Below are 15,559 nucleotides of genomic sequence, written 5' to 3' on the forward strand. Positions count from 1 at the left end.
GAATCCAGTTTCTTCTGGCTCTAAAACTAATTTTCTTTGCAGTAGAAGATAAGTGACATCCAGTATTCTGTATTTAGACATGGTTGAAGTGCATGTGTAGAAACTTGACTTGGTTTTTGATTTTGTTGTATATATTCTCAACAACATAAAAAACAATCAAGGACAACAGCATAACTTTGGAGAGGTTTTATGGAGTAAACTCTGTAGCCATGATTTTTAATAAAATTTGTTGGGCGTGATGAAAAAAATAAAGGCAGGAAAGCATATAATATACTTATATTTTAGAAATACTGCAATGTTGCATTTTTTAGAGAGTACAATTGATGAATCTCTTGCCAATCCCAAACCTTTGGGTAAACTCAGCTGTCTTTTTCTGATTTTTGTTCATAGACTGCTGAACACACCTGGAGATAATTATATATTGGTACTGATTTCCTTTGCTACGGATTTTGTTCTCCAGCTTTACTTGGCTCTCAGTGGCACTTAAAGTTCTTTTAGTCATTCCCTGTTACATCCTCTACAACCACTGTTTCAAACTTTTCATTCTTCTTAAGCTTCCAACCCTGCCTCCCCTACTCTACTACACTCTTAACAGATCATCACATACCTCATCTAGAAAGTGGAGAGCTTTAAATCCTGAAATCCTGTAGTTTCTCTTTCCTTGATCTTCTTAAACTATAATTTATTTCATGTCCATCCCCAGCCTTTCTGTGTCCAAACTGATCAACCCTTTGAGGATAGTCAGGCTTCCTAATAGCCACCTGTCTGTCCCAACCCACAAACGAGATGAATTCTTTCCCTTCCCTGAATTCTTTCCCTTTCCCTTCATAGAATTTATCTGGACTTCTGTGGCTATTTTGCTTTCTGCTAATTTCTAGCTGTTTTATTTACAGGTTTTACCTCTTTTCTAAAGTCTTCGAGGAAAAAAAAATCCATTATCTAATCTATCTTTATGTTTCACACTGCCTAATATGTAATATGTTATTAAATTTTTATTGAATGAGTAACTGATAAAACTAGAACTGTAATAATACAGTAACATTTTTAGATAGAAAAGTTGAAAAAACAGGGAAAGATTAAAAACAGGTTTATAGATTTATTGGAACATAATGGAAACCAGGGAACATCGAGGAAAACTGATTTTTCTCAACTTTTGAACTAGCTTTATAGTCACTGATCACATTAAATGAAATATATGGAGGAGGAGATAAGACTGACAGATACAGAAGGGAGTGTCAGGTGTGTTCAGATGGTAATCACACTTGTGTACATTGTCAGGAAATTTCTTTTTCACAACAGTTTAACATGTTTTAGTAATTCTTTACCATTACAATGTAGTCACACAATCTTAATGTAATTTATAAAATGAGAGTATTTTAACTTTTCAAAGCACTTTCCATCAGACAGAAGGGAGAATTAGCATTTATTTCCTTAATTATTATGTGACTATTTTTTTTTTTATAACAACAACAACAAAAAGACTAAGGAGGACTTGAAAAAAGGTATTAAAATTAGTTCTTTTGTTACTTTGAACTGTGTATAGGTCTCATCCCCTAAAAAGGAATTTTAATTTTTTATTTCATATTAACTTACATCAGGAAAGAAAAACAGTCATTGTACAGTTAAGAATGTTTTTGTTTTGTTACAGGCAGCTGTTAAATCTAAGAAAGCTACAGATACCTACAAACTGTATGTGGAAAAATATGCATTAGCAAAAGCCGATTTTGAACAGAAAATGACAGAAACAGCTCAGGTTGGTATTTTTAAAGCTTTGAGTCTAAATACAGATTTTATCAGTCAGAGAAACAGGATATTCATATTTGTATATACTGATTAATAGAATTTTTCTGTCGTAATTTATTGTATTAAAAATGTTAAAATGCACAATCTCAGTGTTAATAGCCTTTAAAATAAATAGTATTGAAAAAATATACATCTTATGTTGAGATTGAGTACCAAGATGTGGAAATAACAATGTTGTAAAAGATTTATTCAAGTAAATCAGAAGAGGCTGTTTAAAGATAACTGGGAAAGCTCTTTGGAATATAAAACCAAAAACCAAACCCGCTGCCGTCGTGTCAATTCCGACTCATAGCAACCTATAGGGCAGATCAGAACTGCCTCATAGGGTTTCCAAGGAGCGCCTGGCGGATTCGAACTGCTGACCTTTTGGTTAGCAGCTGTAGCACTTAACCACTACGCCACCAGAGTTTCCCTTTGGAATATATCCTAGAGAAATAAGAGCCTTTACACAAACAGATATATGCACACCCATGTTCATTGAAGCAGTGTTCACAATAGCAAAAAGGTGGAGGCAACCAAGGTGCTCATCAGTGGATGAATGGATAAATAAATTACAGTATATTCACACAGTGGAATGCTACACATCGATAAAGAACAATGATGAATCTGTGAAACATTTCATAACATGGAGGAATCTGGAAGGCATTATGCTGAGTGAAATTAGTCAGTTGCAAAAGGGCAAATATTGTATGAGACCACTATTATAAGAACTTGGAAAATAGTTTAAACAGAGAAGAAAATATTCTTTGGTGGTTACGAGAGTGGGAAGTGAGGGAGAGAGAGGGGTATTCACTGATTAGATAGTAGACAAGAACTATTTTAAGTGAAGGGAGAGACAACAATACCGGAGAGGTCAGCACAACTGGACTAAACCAAAAGCAGAGAAGTTTCCTGAATAAACCGAACACTTCAAAGGCCAGCATAGCAGTGGTGGGGGTTTGGGGACCATGGTTTCAGGGGACATCTAGTTCAATTGGCATAATAAAGTCTATTAAGAAAACATTCTGCATCCCACTTTGGAGAGTAGCATCTGGGGTCTTAAACGCTAGCAAGTAGCCATCTAAGATGCATCGATTGGTCTCAACCCACCTGGAGCAAAGGAGAATGAAGAACACCAAAGACACAAGATAATTATGAGCCCATGAGACAGAAAGGGCCACATAAATCAGAGACTACATCAACCTGAGACCAGAAGAATTAGATGGTGCCCGGCTATAACCAGTGACTGCCCTGACAGGGAACAGACTCCCCTGGGGGAGCAGGAGAGCAGTGGGATGCAGACCTTAAATTCTCGTAAAAAGACCAGATTTAATGGTCTGACTGAGACTAGAATGACGCCATAGGTCATGGTCCCCAGACCTCCTATTAGACCAAGACTGGAACCATTGCCAAAGCCAGCTCTTCAGACAGAGATTGGACTGGACTATAAGATAGAAAATGATACTGGTGAGGAGCGAGCTTCTTGGATCAAGTAGACACATGAGACTAGGTAGGCAGCTCCTGTCTGGAGGGGAGATGAGAAGGCAGAGGGGTACAGAAGCTGGCCAAATGGACTCGGAAATAGAGGGTGGAGAGAAGGAATGTGCTGTCTCAGGGGGAGAGCAACTAGGAATATATAGCAAGGTGTATATAAGTTTTTGTATGAGAGACTGACTGGATTTGTAAACTTTGACTTAAAGCGCATAAAAATTAAAAAAAAGATAACTGGGAAAAATGAGGATATTGGAAGATGTGAAGACAAATGCTGACTGTTAGCCTTATGTGTGGGCTTTAAAATTGACTTTTGCTTTAGACTAGAACTGGAAATGATGCAGTAAAACTCATAAGCCTGGGGTAATTATAGTTAATTTGATGTTGTTAAGCCTTAATTAAAGGCCTGGGTTTAAGATGTGTGTCTCTTATGGATCATACCAAAAACCCCTACCTCGACTTTCTTCTTTTCTTACCTTTTTTTTTTTCCTCCTTAGCACTTACATCTTAATATACCCTGCATTTTATTTACTCCATCAGTCAGGATAGACTAGTATACTGAGGTGACAAAGAACTCCTGAAAGTTTTTGTGGCTTATGACATCAAGGGTTTATTTCTTGCTTTTGCTGTGTGTTTATCATGGGTCAGCTCTAGCTCTGCTCCACAGTATCTTCACTCTGGTACTGAGGATGGTGGCAGAACCTTTATTTGGGACATTCTTAGTCATCATATCTGAGGGTCTAGACACTGGGGGTAAAGCATACACTGACTCTTCTACCCATGGTTTTTTATTGTTTGTCTTTCCCCACTAAAATGTAAGTTATGTGAGGGCAGGGATTTCTGGTTGTTTTGTTTACTGCAATCTCCTAAGTGCATAAAACAGTTCCTAGCTCATGGTAGGCACTCAGTATACACTGAATGTAGGAAGGACTTCATGAATCTAACTTTGCAAATAAGAAGGCTTGCATGCTAGTGTGCACGCATGCATCCATCTATCTTTACCTACCATGCTTAGGCACTCTGCTAGATGCTGAGTATATATAGTATGTATGTAAATTAAAAAAAAACTCTCCTCTGTAGGCGGAGTTTACAGTATAGGTGGGGAAGCAGACATTAAGTACATGCTTAAATATAAAATCATCACTTATGATAAATTTATGATATAGAATAATAGAGGTGATCCAGTTTGGATTAGGGAGTCAGGGAGGGCCTTTCTGGAAAAATGAGATTTAAAACTCAGACACGAAGAATGAGTAAGAGACTAACAGAGCAAGAGAGTCCCAGGTATTGGGGACCATGGACATGAAGACACAGAGGTATAAAAGAGCCATCACATTCTAGAAAGTTAAAAAATGCTACTAAATCTGAGCAAGGGGAAATGGTAGTGAGAAATGAGATTGAGAGGTAGGCAATGACTAGAGCTTTATAGGCTTCAGTAAGGATTTAGGTTTCTTCTAAGAGCAGTGGGAAGGTACTGAAGTTTTAGGTAGGAATGTGACGTGACCTGATCTGCATTTTAGAAATTTAATTCTGGCAGTTGTGTGAAGAGTAGATTATAGTGAAGCCAAAGGAGAATCAAGAATCTAGTTTATGGTAGATAGTAGTCAGGTGAGAAATGATATGGGCCAGTGTGGTATCCTTGGAGATAAAGAGACGTGAATGCATTTGGAAGGATTCTGGTTTGTAAGCCTATGTAGGCAGAGGTGAGGGAAAGACTAGATAAAGAACCAGTTTAGTTTGAGGGGTCCGGAGGGAGTCACATGTTCAATTTTGAACATGTTAATTTTGAGATGCCTTGAGATACCTAAGTGGAGCCATCAAATGGGCAGCTTCTACTGGAAGTAATGTTAGCTGGAGATACATGTCCACAGTCCCTTACCCACGATTCTGAATCCTAGAACCTCTGAAAACCAAAAGGTTTTTTTTTTAATTTTTTTATTCTGTAACTAATTTGGCAGCAAAACTTTACCTGAACTGATGTGAGGCTATTTATAGTTTTTATTTATCCCATTTAGTCTGGGAATACACACACACACACACACACACACACACACACGACGTATATGTGTGCACACACATTTATGCATATATGCACACACATACGTATATATAAACACATATACATATGTACATACATACAGATGCATACATACATGTTTTAGAAATATTAATGTGTTTGATCAACAGGTGTCACTGTAGATTCTGCTAGTGGTAGGAAATATATAGTAATGACACCATGTTGTGTTTATTAAGAAAATCCCCGCAAAATTAATTTCAAAGCACAGCTATATAAAGGATTATTTATGAGCCTGTATAAATAGGGTGTTGTCAGCACATACAGCTGTGATGAGATCACCTTTGCATAGAGTGTGGAGAAGAAAGGGCCCAGGACCAAGCTTTTAGGGGCTCGTCATTGAGAGTTTGGTAGAGAAACAGATACTGAGAACCAAGTAGGAGAATCCAGAGAAGAAGGAAGAAAAGTGGGAAGAGTAGTGTCATAGAAGCTGAGAAAGATAATGTTTCAAGAATAATGGTTTGGTTAGTTAAATGCTGCTCCATATTTAGTGAGATAAAAAATTTCAATTTGTATAGCAACTGAGGAAACCCTGGTGGCATAGTGGTTAAGTGGTACAGCTGCTAACCTAAAGGTCGGCAGTTTGAATCTACCAGGTGCTCCTTGGAAACCCTGCGGGGCAGTTCTGCTCTGTCTTAGAGGGTCGCTATGAGTCAGAATTGACTCGACGGCAATGGGTTTGGTTTTATAGCAACTGAGGTCATTGTAGGCTTGAGCAAGTGCTTTTTAAATTATTAGGAACACGCATTTATAAGACAACTTAATGATTTATTGATTTCAGCATTAAAATGATCAGTTACTATCAATGAAAATGCTTGCCTTTCAGTTACTTAACTTGAAAAAAAAAGCAAAACAGGAATTAGAATTTGTTAGAGTTGGGTTTTTTTTGTTTCTGTTACTTTATAAAAGTATTAAAGAATTGTCAGCCCCCATCTTTCCCTCTCCTAATACCTTTCTGCTTCATTACTTTTTTTTTTTTTTTTTCAAAATGGCATTTTAACTTGTTCATCCTGCTGTTTTCAGGATGGGAACATTTATTTGAGCAGATGTGTGACCATGTTGTTTTTAAACAGAGATGATGGTAATGGTATATCTTGATAATGTATGCTTATTTTTTCTCTTTTTTGTTCTCTTTTGTTGTACTCTCTCCTTTTCTCTCTTTCTCTGACACACACAACACACACACACACATACACAGCAGATAGGTTAACTATTGTTTCTGAATAGAGTAGACTTTCATTTGGATTTAGAGGTGAGAAGAATCCTTTTACTTCTCCCCTTTCCTTTTGTTCCAGGCCGGGCAGGTCGACCTAATCCCACGGGGCAGGAGCCTGTCAGTCTAGTGAGAACCTAATTTGGGTGGCTGGACCTATATTTTGAAAACCCTGGTGGCATAGTGGTTAAGTGCTACAGCTGCTAACCAAAGGGTCGGCAGTTCGAATCCTCCAGGCGCTCCTTGGAAACCCTATGGGGCAGTTCTACTCTGTCTTATAGGGTCGCTGTGAGTTTGAATCGACTCTACCGCACTGGGTTTGGTTTTTGGTTTTGGACCTGTATTTACTAGTGGGAAAAGAAATTGGGTCCCTGAGGTGAAAGAGGTTAGAATTTACATGGAGTATTTGTGATTTAAGTTTATTTCATTTAGGTTGGGAATAAGAATGATTAAAATATGTGACTTTATGCTCATGCTTTTTATCACTATTAGTTAATGGGACATTTGGAAATAAAAAAAAAACAGTCTGGAGATTTTAAAACAATGAAATGGCTAGTTTATGGAAATGTTGAGATTTACTAGCAACAACACCCTCAGATTAAGGAATTTTAGAATTAGAGAGCCTTTTTAAAAATTTTAACTAATGTAAAACTTTGGGAAATTATATGGAGTGCAGTTCTACTCTGCAGCCAAGGGCTCGCCATGAGTTGGGATTGATTGGCTCTGGTTAACTGATTATCAATGGGAAAATATATTGTTTTATTAAATTGCTGTAATTTAAGCTGAGAGGCATTACTTATAATGTGAATTTAGAGTAGAATCATGCTTTTGCTTAATATTCCTCAGTTCTTGAGAATAATTCAGGCTTTCGAAATAATTAGTATTCTTATTGACTTGGTCAGAATTAATTTGTGATAAGCCCTCTATTTTAACTCTGTTCTTCCTAGTGAATAAAGTTGTTGTAAGTTTTCAAACTGTTGTTGCATTACTGCCCAAACTATAATTTCACCATTTTAGATTTTTTTTTAAAGATCCTGTCATTTGTACGAATACGAATTTGATCATTTGGCTTCATGATTTCTGTTCATGTAACTCAGTGATGAAGAGATTTGGACATTAAATTTAGAGTGAGGGAATTTAATTTGATAAACGAGCCAGAGAAAAACAAGGCGTTTAGGCCCATTCCTTTAAATTGCTGTAATTTGTCAAAAAATTGGGTAATCAGGTTTGTGTGGTAGAAAGTGGGCTAGTTTAGTATTTCCAAACCTTGTTTTGAGGAATATTATTGTTCTATGAGGTATTAGTAGATGTTCAGGGAGGAAGAAAAAGAGAGTTGTATGGTCAAGGAAATTTGGAAAACACTGGGTTAAGCAATGTAAAACAAGATTATTTCATATTTCTCAGAGCTTTTTAATATGTTTATTGTGAACCCAAGGCTAACAGTGGTTTTCTCCCTGGGGAATATCACAATAACCTGGGAATTTTTTCTAAACAACATTCTTACCTACTTCCACCCCACTCCCCAAGTACCATATTTTTGCAAGTAATGTGCACACGTAAATAACATGCTCACACATAAAATGTGCACAGAATGCCTAGGAAAATGATGTGTGAGGGGGTTGCATGGTTGGCCAAAAAGCCTGTAACGTGTGTATGTTAAACTGCATAAGAATACTGTAGTAATGGAGGCTGTACGTGTTTTGTTTTTCTGATCCATACCCGCTTTGGGTTGAGATTTGCTGAGTTTTAGTGTACAGGATTTCCCAGATTTTCTTGATCAGTGTGGTACAGGCTTTCCCAAATTTCTTTGATCATGGACTGCCTCTTTTGGAGATTATGTATTAACATTTTAAGGATTAGAAAGAAATTTTTTGAATCCATGAGCTAGATTGTAAAGTCTTCAGAAGTAAACTGTAGACTTTAATGTACCAACGAATTGTTTTTCAGTTTTTGAAACACTTCTTTCTTGACTTATGTGATACTGTCCTCTGCTGGGCCTCATTCTCATTTTCTCATCATGATAATAGATTTTATCACTGTGGTATCTTCAAACTCCAAGAAAGTTCCTATTTGCCTGAGAAATGCCATAACAAAGTTAATTTTTGTCAGCACTATATTTTGATATTTCTACTAGACTGATTTGCATAGAAGCATTGTTAAACAGTATGTAATAATGGTAACTGGTTAAGTTTGTTTAGTTCTATGGAGGTGATTTCTATAACTCTTTTAATAGCAGGATATATGTATTTATGTATGATCCTGTGTATAACTCTTATATTTCTACCTAGAAATTTCAGGATATTGAAGAAACTCATCTCATTCACATGAAGGAAATTATAGAATCCTTGTCAAATGCTATAAAGGAAATTCATTTGCAGATTGGTCAGGTAAGTGTTTTATGTTGAACTGGTTCGTGAAATTTTTGTGTTCATTTATGGCTCATTAAAAATCTTTATCAATATGCCCAGAGCCTATAATATGATACTGAATTATTTTAGATAAAGAATATGTATTTACGTATGTTAAATATAAAATAAGCTGAATTTTTTATTTGGCCATCTAGAGTAGTAATTCAAATTAATTTTTTAGATGAACTATGCTCAGTCTTCTTTACATTAAAATTCCAAAGTTACCAGTTTTTGAATATTTCTTTTTTCAGGTTTTACTGTTTTTAAATTTAGAGCAAATTCAGTAAGTTATAGCACTTATGCTTATAAATGTTCCAAAAATCTTTAAAAGAAGTTTAATGATAACAATTTGGGCTGCATTGAAATCCAGTAGAGAAAAATGAAGACTTTTGTTCCTTATTAAAATTAATGCCCAAAACTATTTTCATTGCCTGTATAAGTTTTATTTATTCTGAGAAAGTATGTCTCTCAAACACTGACATATGGGAAAGGAAAACTGCTTGACTTCTAAGGCTGGGACATCATATCATAAGGGGTTATGAAATATAAGTAAATGGTTGGTTCCCACAAATCTACTAACTCTGTAAGTGAGGTAACAGAACATGTTGGGTAAATAAAATTCCTCGAAGACCTCTGGGTCAAAAAATACATATTTTGATCTAATGAATTTTAGTTGTTTGTGTTTGTGGAAAAAAAGAAAGAGGTTATCTTTATTCCATTTTAATAGGTCCATGAAGAATTTATAAACAACATGGCTAACACCACAGTTGAAAGTTTGATACAAAAATTTGTTGAGTCAAAAGGAACTGGGAAGGAAAGACCTGGTAAGATGATAAATTCTGCAAGAAAAATTTTCAGATTTCCTGCCTCGTAACAGATATAAAGTAAAAAAAAAAAAATTTTTTTCTTAACAGATATATTTGCCTTTAAGTTCTCATGTGTAGGGGGTAATTTTTAGTATCACGTTATCTGAACTGAGTTAACATTTCCCAAACTGTAAAATGCAGCCTGGATCATACCTAAAAATCTGTGTGAATTCTTAGATATCATTTTCTTCTTCTTTGATGATAATGTTAAATTAAGATTTTGCCTTTGGTAGTAATAATTCATTGTTACTTAAAATGGTTATTACAGCCTTTACTATTCTATTATAGTTTATTTAGATTTTTGTAAGTAGAGTTAGCAACAGAAGCTCATTTTAATAAATGAAAGATTGGAAGAGAATACCGAACCCTCAGAGCACTGAGGCCAACATAGAACATTTCTTAAAATATAGTAATTTATTTTTTTGTCTAATTTATATATGTATTCAACAACTGTATTTATTGAGTGCTAACAGTATACCTGTTAGACTGGAACAGTATATCAAACACTGTTTGAGACAATGGGGGTACACCGGTGAACAAATGAATACAGGAATTATGGTTCCCATTTTTATGAACAAATTAGTACAGGAATCCTGAATTCTACTTTTAATAAACATGTTAAGATATATCAAATATAATGATAACCTCTCCACCCCCCCGCCCTGTCCCGCCCTGCTCAGCATACCCGCAGTCTTCTACATTTCTGGAATGTGTTCGTTAGTTACTGTATCATGTACTTGCAAGACAATTATCTTACTCTACGGGTAAAAATATATTCGGTCCAATAAAGAGATTAAAAGACAGTATGGAATTTAGGAAAATAATAGGTGATTTGTGAAATATGGGATCCATTTTTATTCATTTCGATTCACAGACTGAGGCTTAAAGCCTAAATCATCTTCAATTCCTTCTTCCCCACATTTCATTAATTTTCAGATCCTACTCATTTGTGCTAGTATTTATCCCTTTAGATCTACTCTCCACTCTTCTCTACCTGCTTGACTAATTGCAGCAGCCTTTTAGCAGGTTTCTAGCGCTGGCACAGTAGAAATTTCTTCTTCATATTACGTGTATAGCACATTCATCTTTTGAATATTCAATTATGAACATATAATTGCACTGCTCATACATCTTTGGCTTTTCATTATAGACAGAATGAGACTTAGGCTCTGGACTTGGATTTAAAGCCTTTCACAGTCTGGCCCTGACCAGTCTTTAGTTTTAGCTTCCATTATTTCTTTTCTAGCTTCCTTCACTGCAGCCAACCTACTTGCTGTTTCCTGTCCATGCCCTCCGTTTTTTCCTTAGTACGTTTATTGTCTTTATGTCCTCACTCTAAAACCAAAAACCAAACCCATTGTCATCGAGTTGATTCTGACTCATAGCGACCCTTAGGACGGAGTAGAACTGCCCCACAGGGTTTCCAAGGAGTACCTGGTGGATTTGAACTGCCAACGTTTTGGTTAGCAGCTGTAGCACTTAACCACTATACCACCAGGGTTTCCATCCTCACTCTGGAAGATGCTCTGTCCCACTGCTTCCTGCCCCATATCTCCCGTTTGTCTAATGAATGAACTAAAGAGCCAGGTCACGTATTATTTCCTCCACCAAAAGTGCTGTGGAACTTTAACTATACTTTTTTTCTGGCATTGTTGCTGTCTACCTTTTAGTAATTTAATAATTGTGTACTTGTGTTCTACAGTTGATTTACCTGTCTTTATGTGTAAACAGTACATTGTTGAATGAATGAATGAACAAATGGGCAAATTATAGTGCGTTAAGATGTTAAGGAAGTTGTAGTGGATGAATTTGCTGCTAGGAAGGTCTTGGTGAGTGAATATTAAATAATTAACAGTTAATATTTAGCAGGCACTTACTTTATGCCATATACTATGTCAGGTACTTTGTAGGCACTCTCTCATTTGGCCTTTAGCAACCCTTTCAAGGAGCTACTGTTATTTCCATTTTATAGATGAAGGAAGTATTGAGAGGTGTAATGATTTATCTCAGCTCCTGTGCATTAATTCATTTCTAGGATTCTTGACCCAGAGGGTCATTTTTTGAGAAATTAGAACTGATAGAGTCTCTCTATGGATGTATAGAGAGAATGAGGATGTTGAGATACTTGGGAAAGAGTAGCATGAAACCCTAAAACTCCTTGTAAAGAGATTAAATTGTAAACAAAGGCCAGTGAAGAGAGGAGGGAACCTAAGTAAAAATAGTTGAGGGACAAAAAGTATTTTTATACAGAACACTTAGAGATGTTTACAGAATGAAAACAAAGATGTATTGATTGGCTGGTTAAAAATGCCTTAGATGGAAATACGAATAAGGTTAATAGATTATATCAATGTCAGTGTCTTGGTTGTGATTTTATGTTGTATTTTTGCAAAATATTACCATTGGAGGAAGCCAGGCAAAGTATACTGGGCATCTCCTGTATTATTTTTTACAACTCTAAGTCCACTCGACGTCCATTTATCGCAGTAAAAATGTCAATTTAAAAAATGCGTTAGAACCAGGAAACTTGAGCTGAAATGTGAACTGCAACCATACCTTTTATTTCCCCTGAGTCAGGAATGATCCAGAGTGTATTTTTAAGCGTAAAGAAAGCTGCACATATAGAGAATCTGCTTGATATGGAACCGAATCAGTATTTTTCTTAAAGTATTAAACCAGAGAAAAATTGGAACACTAAGTGTTCTGAATTGAGCCAGTTTTTATTTTGATTGATGTTTTTTATTGGCTCTTCACCTTTCTTTCCTGATGTAACTTTTCTCACTCTGTTTTGGCTTCCTGGGCTCTTTTTACAGCTTTTCTGTTTATATATCAGTGTCATTTCCTAAGACATTGCTCAGCTAAGGGCTGATGAGTATGTGACGTGTGTGCTATGCCATTTCTGTTCCTTGCTCATGGCGTATGTATCATTGCTAGCTCGTTGCACCCTTTGTCAAGAGGAGACCCCAGAATCCGACTCGTTGCAGTGCTGTGGACAGACACTGCCAATATTAAGAGTTGCTATTCCAGTTGAAACCTGTGATTGCTGGGTTAGTCCAGTGGAGACTTTTGTTTGCAAACGTCAGAAAGCCAGTGTAAAGCAGCTTAAGCAAAAAAGAGCATGTATTGGCTTTTTATGTCATTGCAAATAATGAAAATATTGTGTTTCTCAGAAAAATGACAAACATGAAATTTTGTATGTGATTGCATGGAATTCATGACCTCAAGGGATTCTGTTTTATGAGGTATATTCTAACCTTCGATTGTGTAGATATAGTACTGATTGCTTTTAACATTTTATTTCTCCTGTTTTGTAAGAGCCCCCTCTGGTGGATTGTTTTCTTCTTGAAATAGAAAGTTCTATGAGACACACTTTTTAAAAATAAAGAGCAAGAGGCTCGGTTCTTTTTAAGATTTATATACCTAAAAGTTCACCTGTTTCTTTTGTGTTGAAAAATGATACTCTTCTTTCTTTTTTTAGTCAATTATCTGTTGAAAAATATAACCTCTAACTTTATGCAACTCACTTTAAAAATAATGTCTTCAATACTCCTATGTAAGCCAATTTGAGAGCATTAAAATTTTTCTTCTCCTACTCACTGAGGCTATTTTATTCCTCTAAAAAAAATTTTTTTTTTATTGTATGTAGTGACATTTTTGTCATTACTTTTAAGTGTAGTGTTGACTGGTTCCTCTTGAATTTGAGTCACTGTAAGTGAATGCTTTGAATAACAAAGCACTTGTGCTCTGAAAGTGTCACAAATAAACAGGTGTTTTCTAATTTTGATTTTTTATTTAAGTTCTAATGACAGTATCCAAGTAGTCCTGACTAGTCTCATATATTTCAGTTGCTAAGAGAGATTAAAATATACATTTTGATGTTTCCTGTTCTACACTTATTCTGCTAATTTTATTGTATCCTACTTATAATTCATGAAAGTTCGGCAAGTTTCCATTTCTAAGAAACAAAAGAATAACTTAAAATCAGAAGGTGATAGGCTAATGTGTAACATATTTAGGTAAAAAATTTTGTTGAAAAGCTTGTATGTACTTTCATTATATGATAATATAGCTTCCATATGAAGACTTCTAGGACCTGTACTGTGTTTAAAGATACAAATAGAAAAGCCTGAGAAAGGTGAGCATAAATACAATCAGCCACAAAGTAAGAGGGAAAAAAATGAAATTCCTGTGGTCAGACTACCTAAATGAGATTCATTTATTTGTTTATATATTTGAATAGCTTAGCTTCTACATTAGATATATTATTGTAAAGTATGTTGTTGTTGTGCGCCGTTGAGTTGATTCCGACTCATAATGACCCTATTTGACAGAGTAGAACTGCCCCATAGGGTTTTCTTGGATATAATCTTTACAGAAGTAGGTTGCTAGATTTTTCTCCCATGGAGCCATTGGGTGGGTTTGAACCCCCAACCTTTTGGTTAGCAGCTGAACAGTTAAACCATTGTGCCACCAGGGTAGGGTGAAGCAGATGATTAAAAAATACATATAATCTAGAGATCATCTTTCCAGATCCTTCCAAGATTTGGAATAATGCCAAACCTGTAAATAACGCCTCTTGGCTACTCTCTCCACCCTCCCACCTCCTTTTTTTTTTTTTTTTAAACCGGAGAAACAGAATCCCCTGAATAGAAAACAAAATTAAAAATAGTTAAGAAAGGCCAGAGACCCACAGACCACACCAGATATGTTGTGATTACTTGGTTTTTCTACTAGATAACAAGGGAGGAATGACCAGAGAAGTAGTAGGAAAGAAGAAGAAGGAATGATGATTAGGGAAAAGGATAGTAGAGATTAGCACCAATGGGGAGAAAAAGAAGAGAGCTCACAAAGTAGATAACATAGAAAACCTCTGTTCTGTGAAGCAGCCCAGAAAGCCTAAAATATTTACAGTCTGGCCCTTTACAGAAAAAGTTTGCCAACCACCTGTGTTAGAGAATATGTTTCTTATGTAGTATATGGAGTCCCTGGGTAGTACAAATGTTTAACACACTCTGCTGCTGAAAGGTTGGAGGTTCAAGTTCAGCCAGAGGTGTCTTGGGAGAAAGGCCTAGTGATCTACTTTTGAAAGATCAGCCATTGAAAACTGTACAGAGCACAGTTCTACTCCGACACGCAAGAGGTCACCATGAGTTGGGGCTGACTCAGTGGCAACTAGTTTAGTTCTGATATGATAGACATATTTTCCCCTAGAAAAGAATTTAGTGGCTTAGTGGCTGAGTTTTACCTGAAAGTGGGCATGGAAGCCTTTGACAACCTACCTTCCAGCTGATTTTAAGTTTTAGCACATTTTCCATCATCTTAAAAAGTTCCTTTGTGTCTGTTTGCTGCTCCCACCCCCAGCAAGCGATCAGTGTATCTGCTTTCTGTCTGGCAGTCTGCTTCTGAAAGGTCACAGCCTTGAAAACTCTACGGAGCAGTTCTGCTGTGCACAGATGGGGTCGCCACGAGGCGGACTAGACTCCATGGCAACTAACAACAACAACCATATGATTCAGACATTCTACTTCTAGGTATTTATCTAAGAGAAAAGGAAATAATGCCAATTCAAAGAGTTGTATATGAATGTTTATAACAGCTTTATAGCCCTAAACTGGAAACAGTGCAAATGTCTATTAATGGATCGATAAGCAAACTGTGGTATATCTATATAATGGAATATACTACTCAGCAATAAAAAGGAATGAACTATTGATATAAGCAACTA

At 36.1% G+C, this 15,559-nt stretch overlaps 1 protein-coding gene across 2 annotated transcripts in view; it reads left to right on the forward strand.

Moving 5' to 3' along the window:
• The window catches only part of FCHO2 (FCH and mu domain containing endocytic adaptor 2), a 149,104-nt gene that overhangs the window by 60,079 nt on the left and 73,466 nt on the right, over window positions 1-15,559 (forward strand). For both annotated transcript variants that reach the window (XM_064272994.1, XM_010588207.3), the window contains exons 6-8: window positions 1,649-1,753; window positions 8,849-8,947; window positions 9,696-9,792. In XM_064272994.1, the coding sequence (XP_064129064.1) occupies window positions 1,649-1,753; window positions 8,849-8,947; window positions 9,696-9,792 (301 nt within the window). The remainder of the gene's footprint in view (window positions 1-1,648; window positions 1,754-8,848; window positions 8,948-9,695; window positions 9,793-15,559) is intronic.

This window comes from Loxodonta africana, chromosome 2 (genome assembly GCF_030014295.1).
Source record: "Loxodonta africana isolate mLoxAfr1 chromosome 2, mLoxAfr1.hap2, whole genome shotgun sequence".
Taxonomy (NCBI): Eukaryota; Metazoa; Chordata; class Mammalia; order Proboscidea; family Elephantidae; genus Loxodonta; species Loxodonta africana.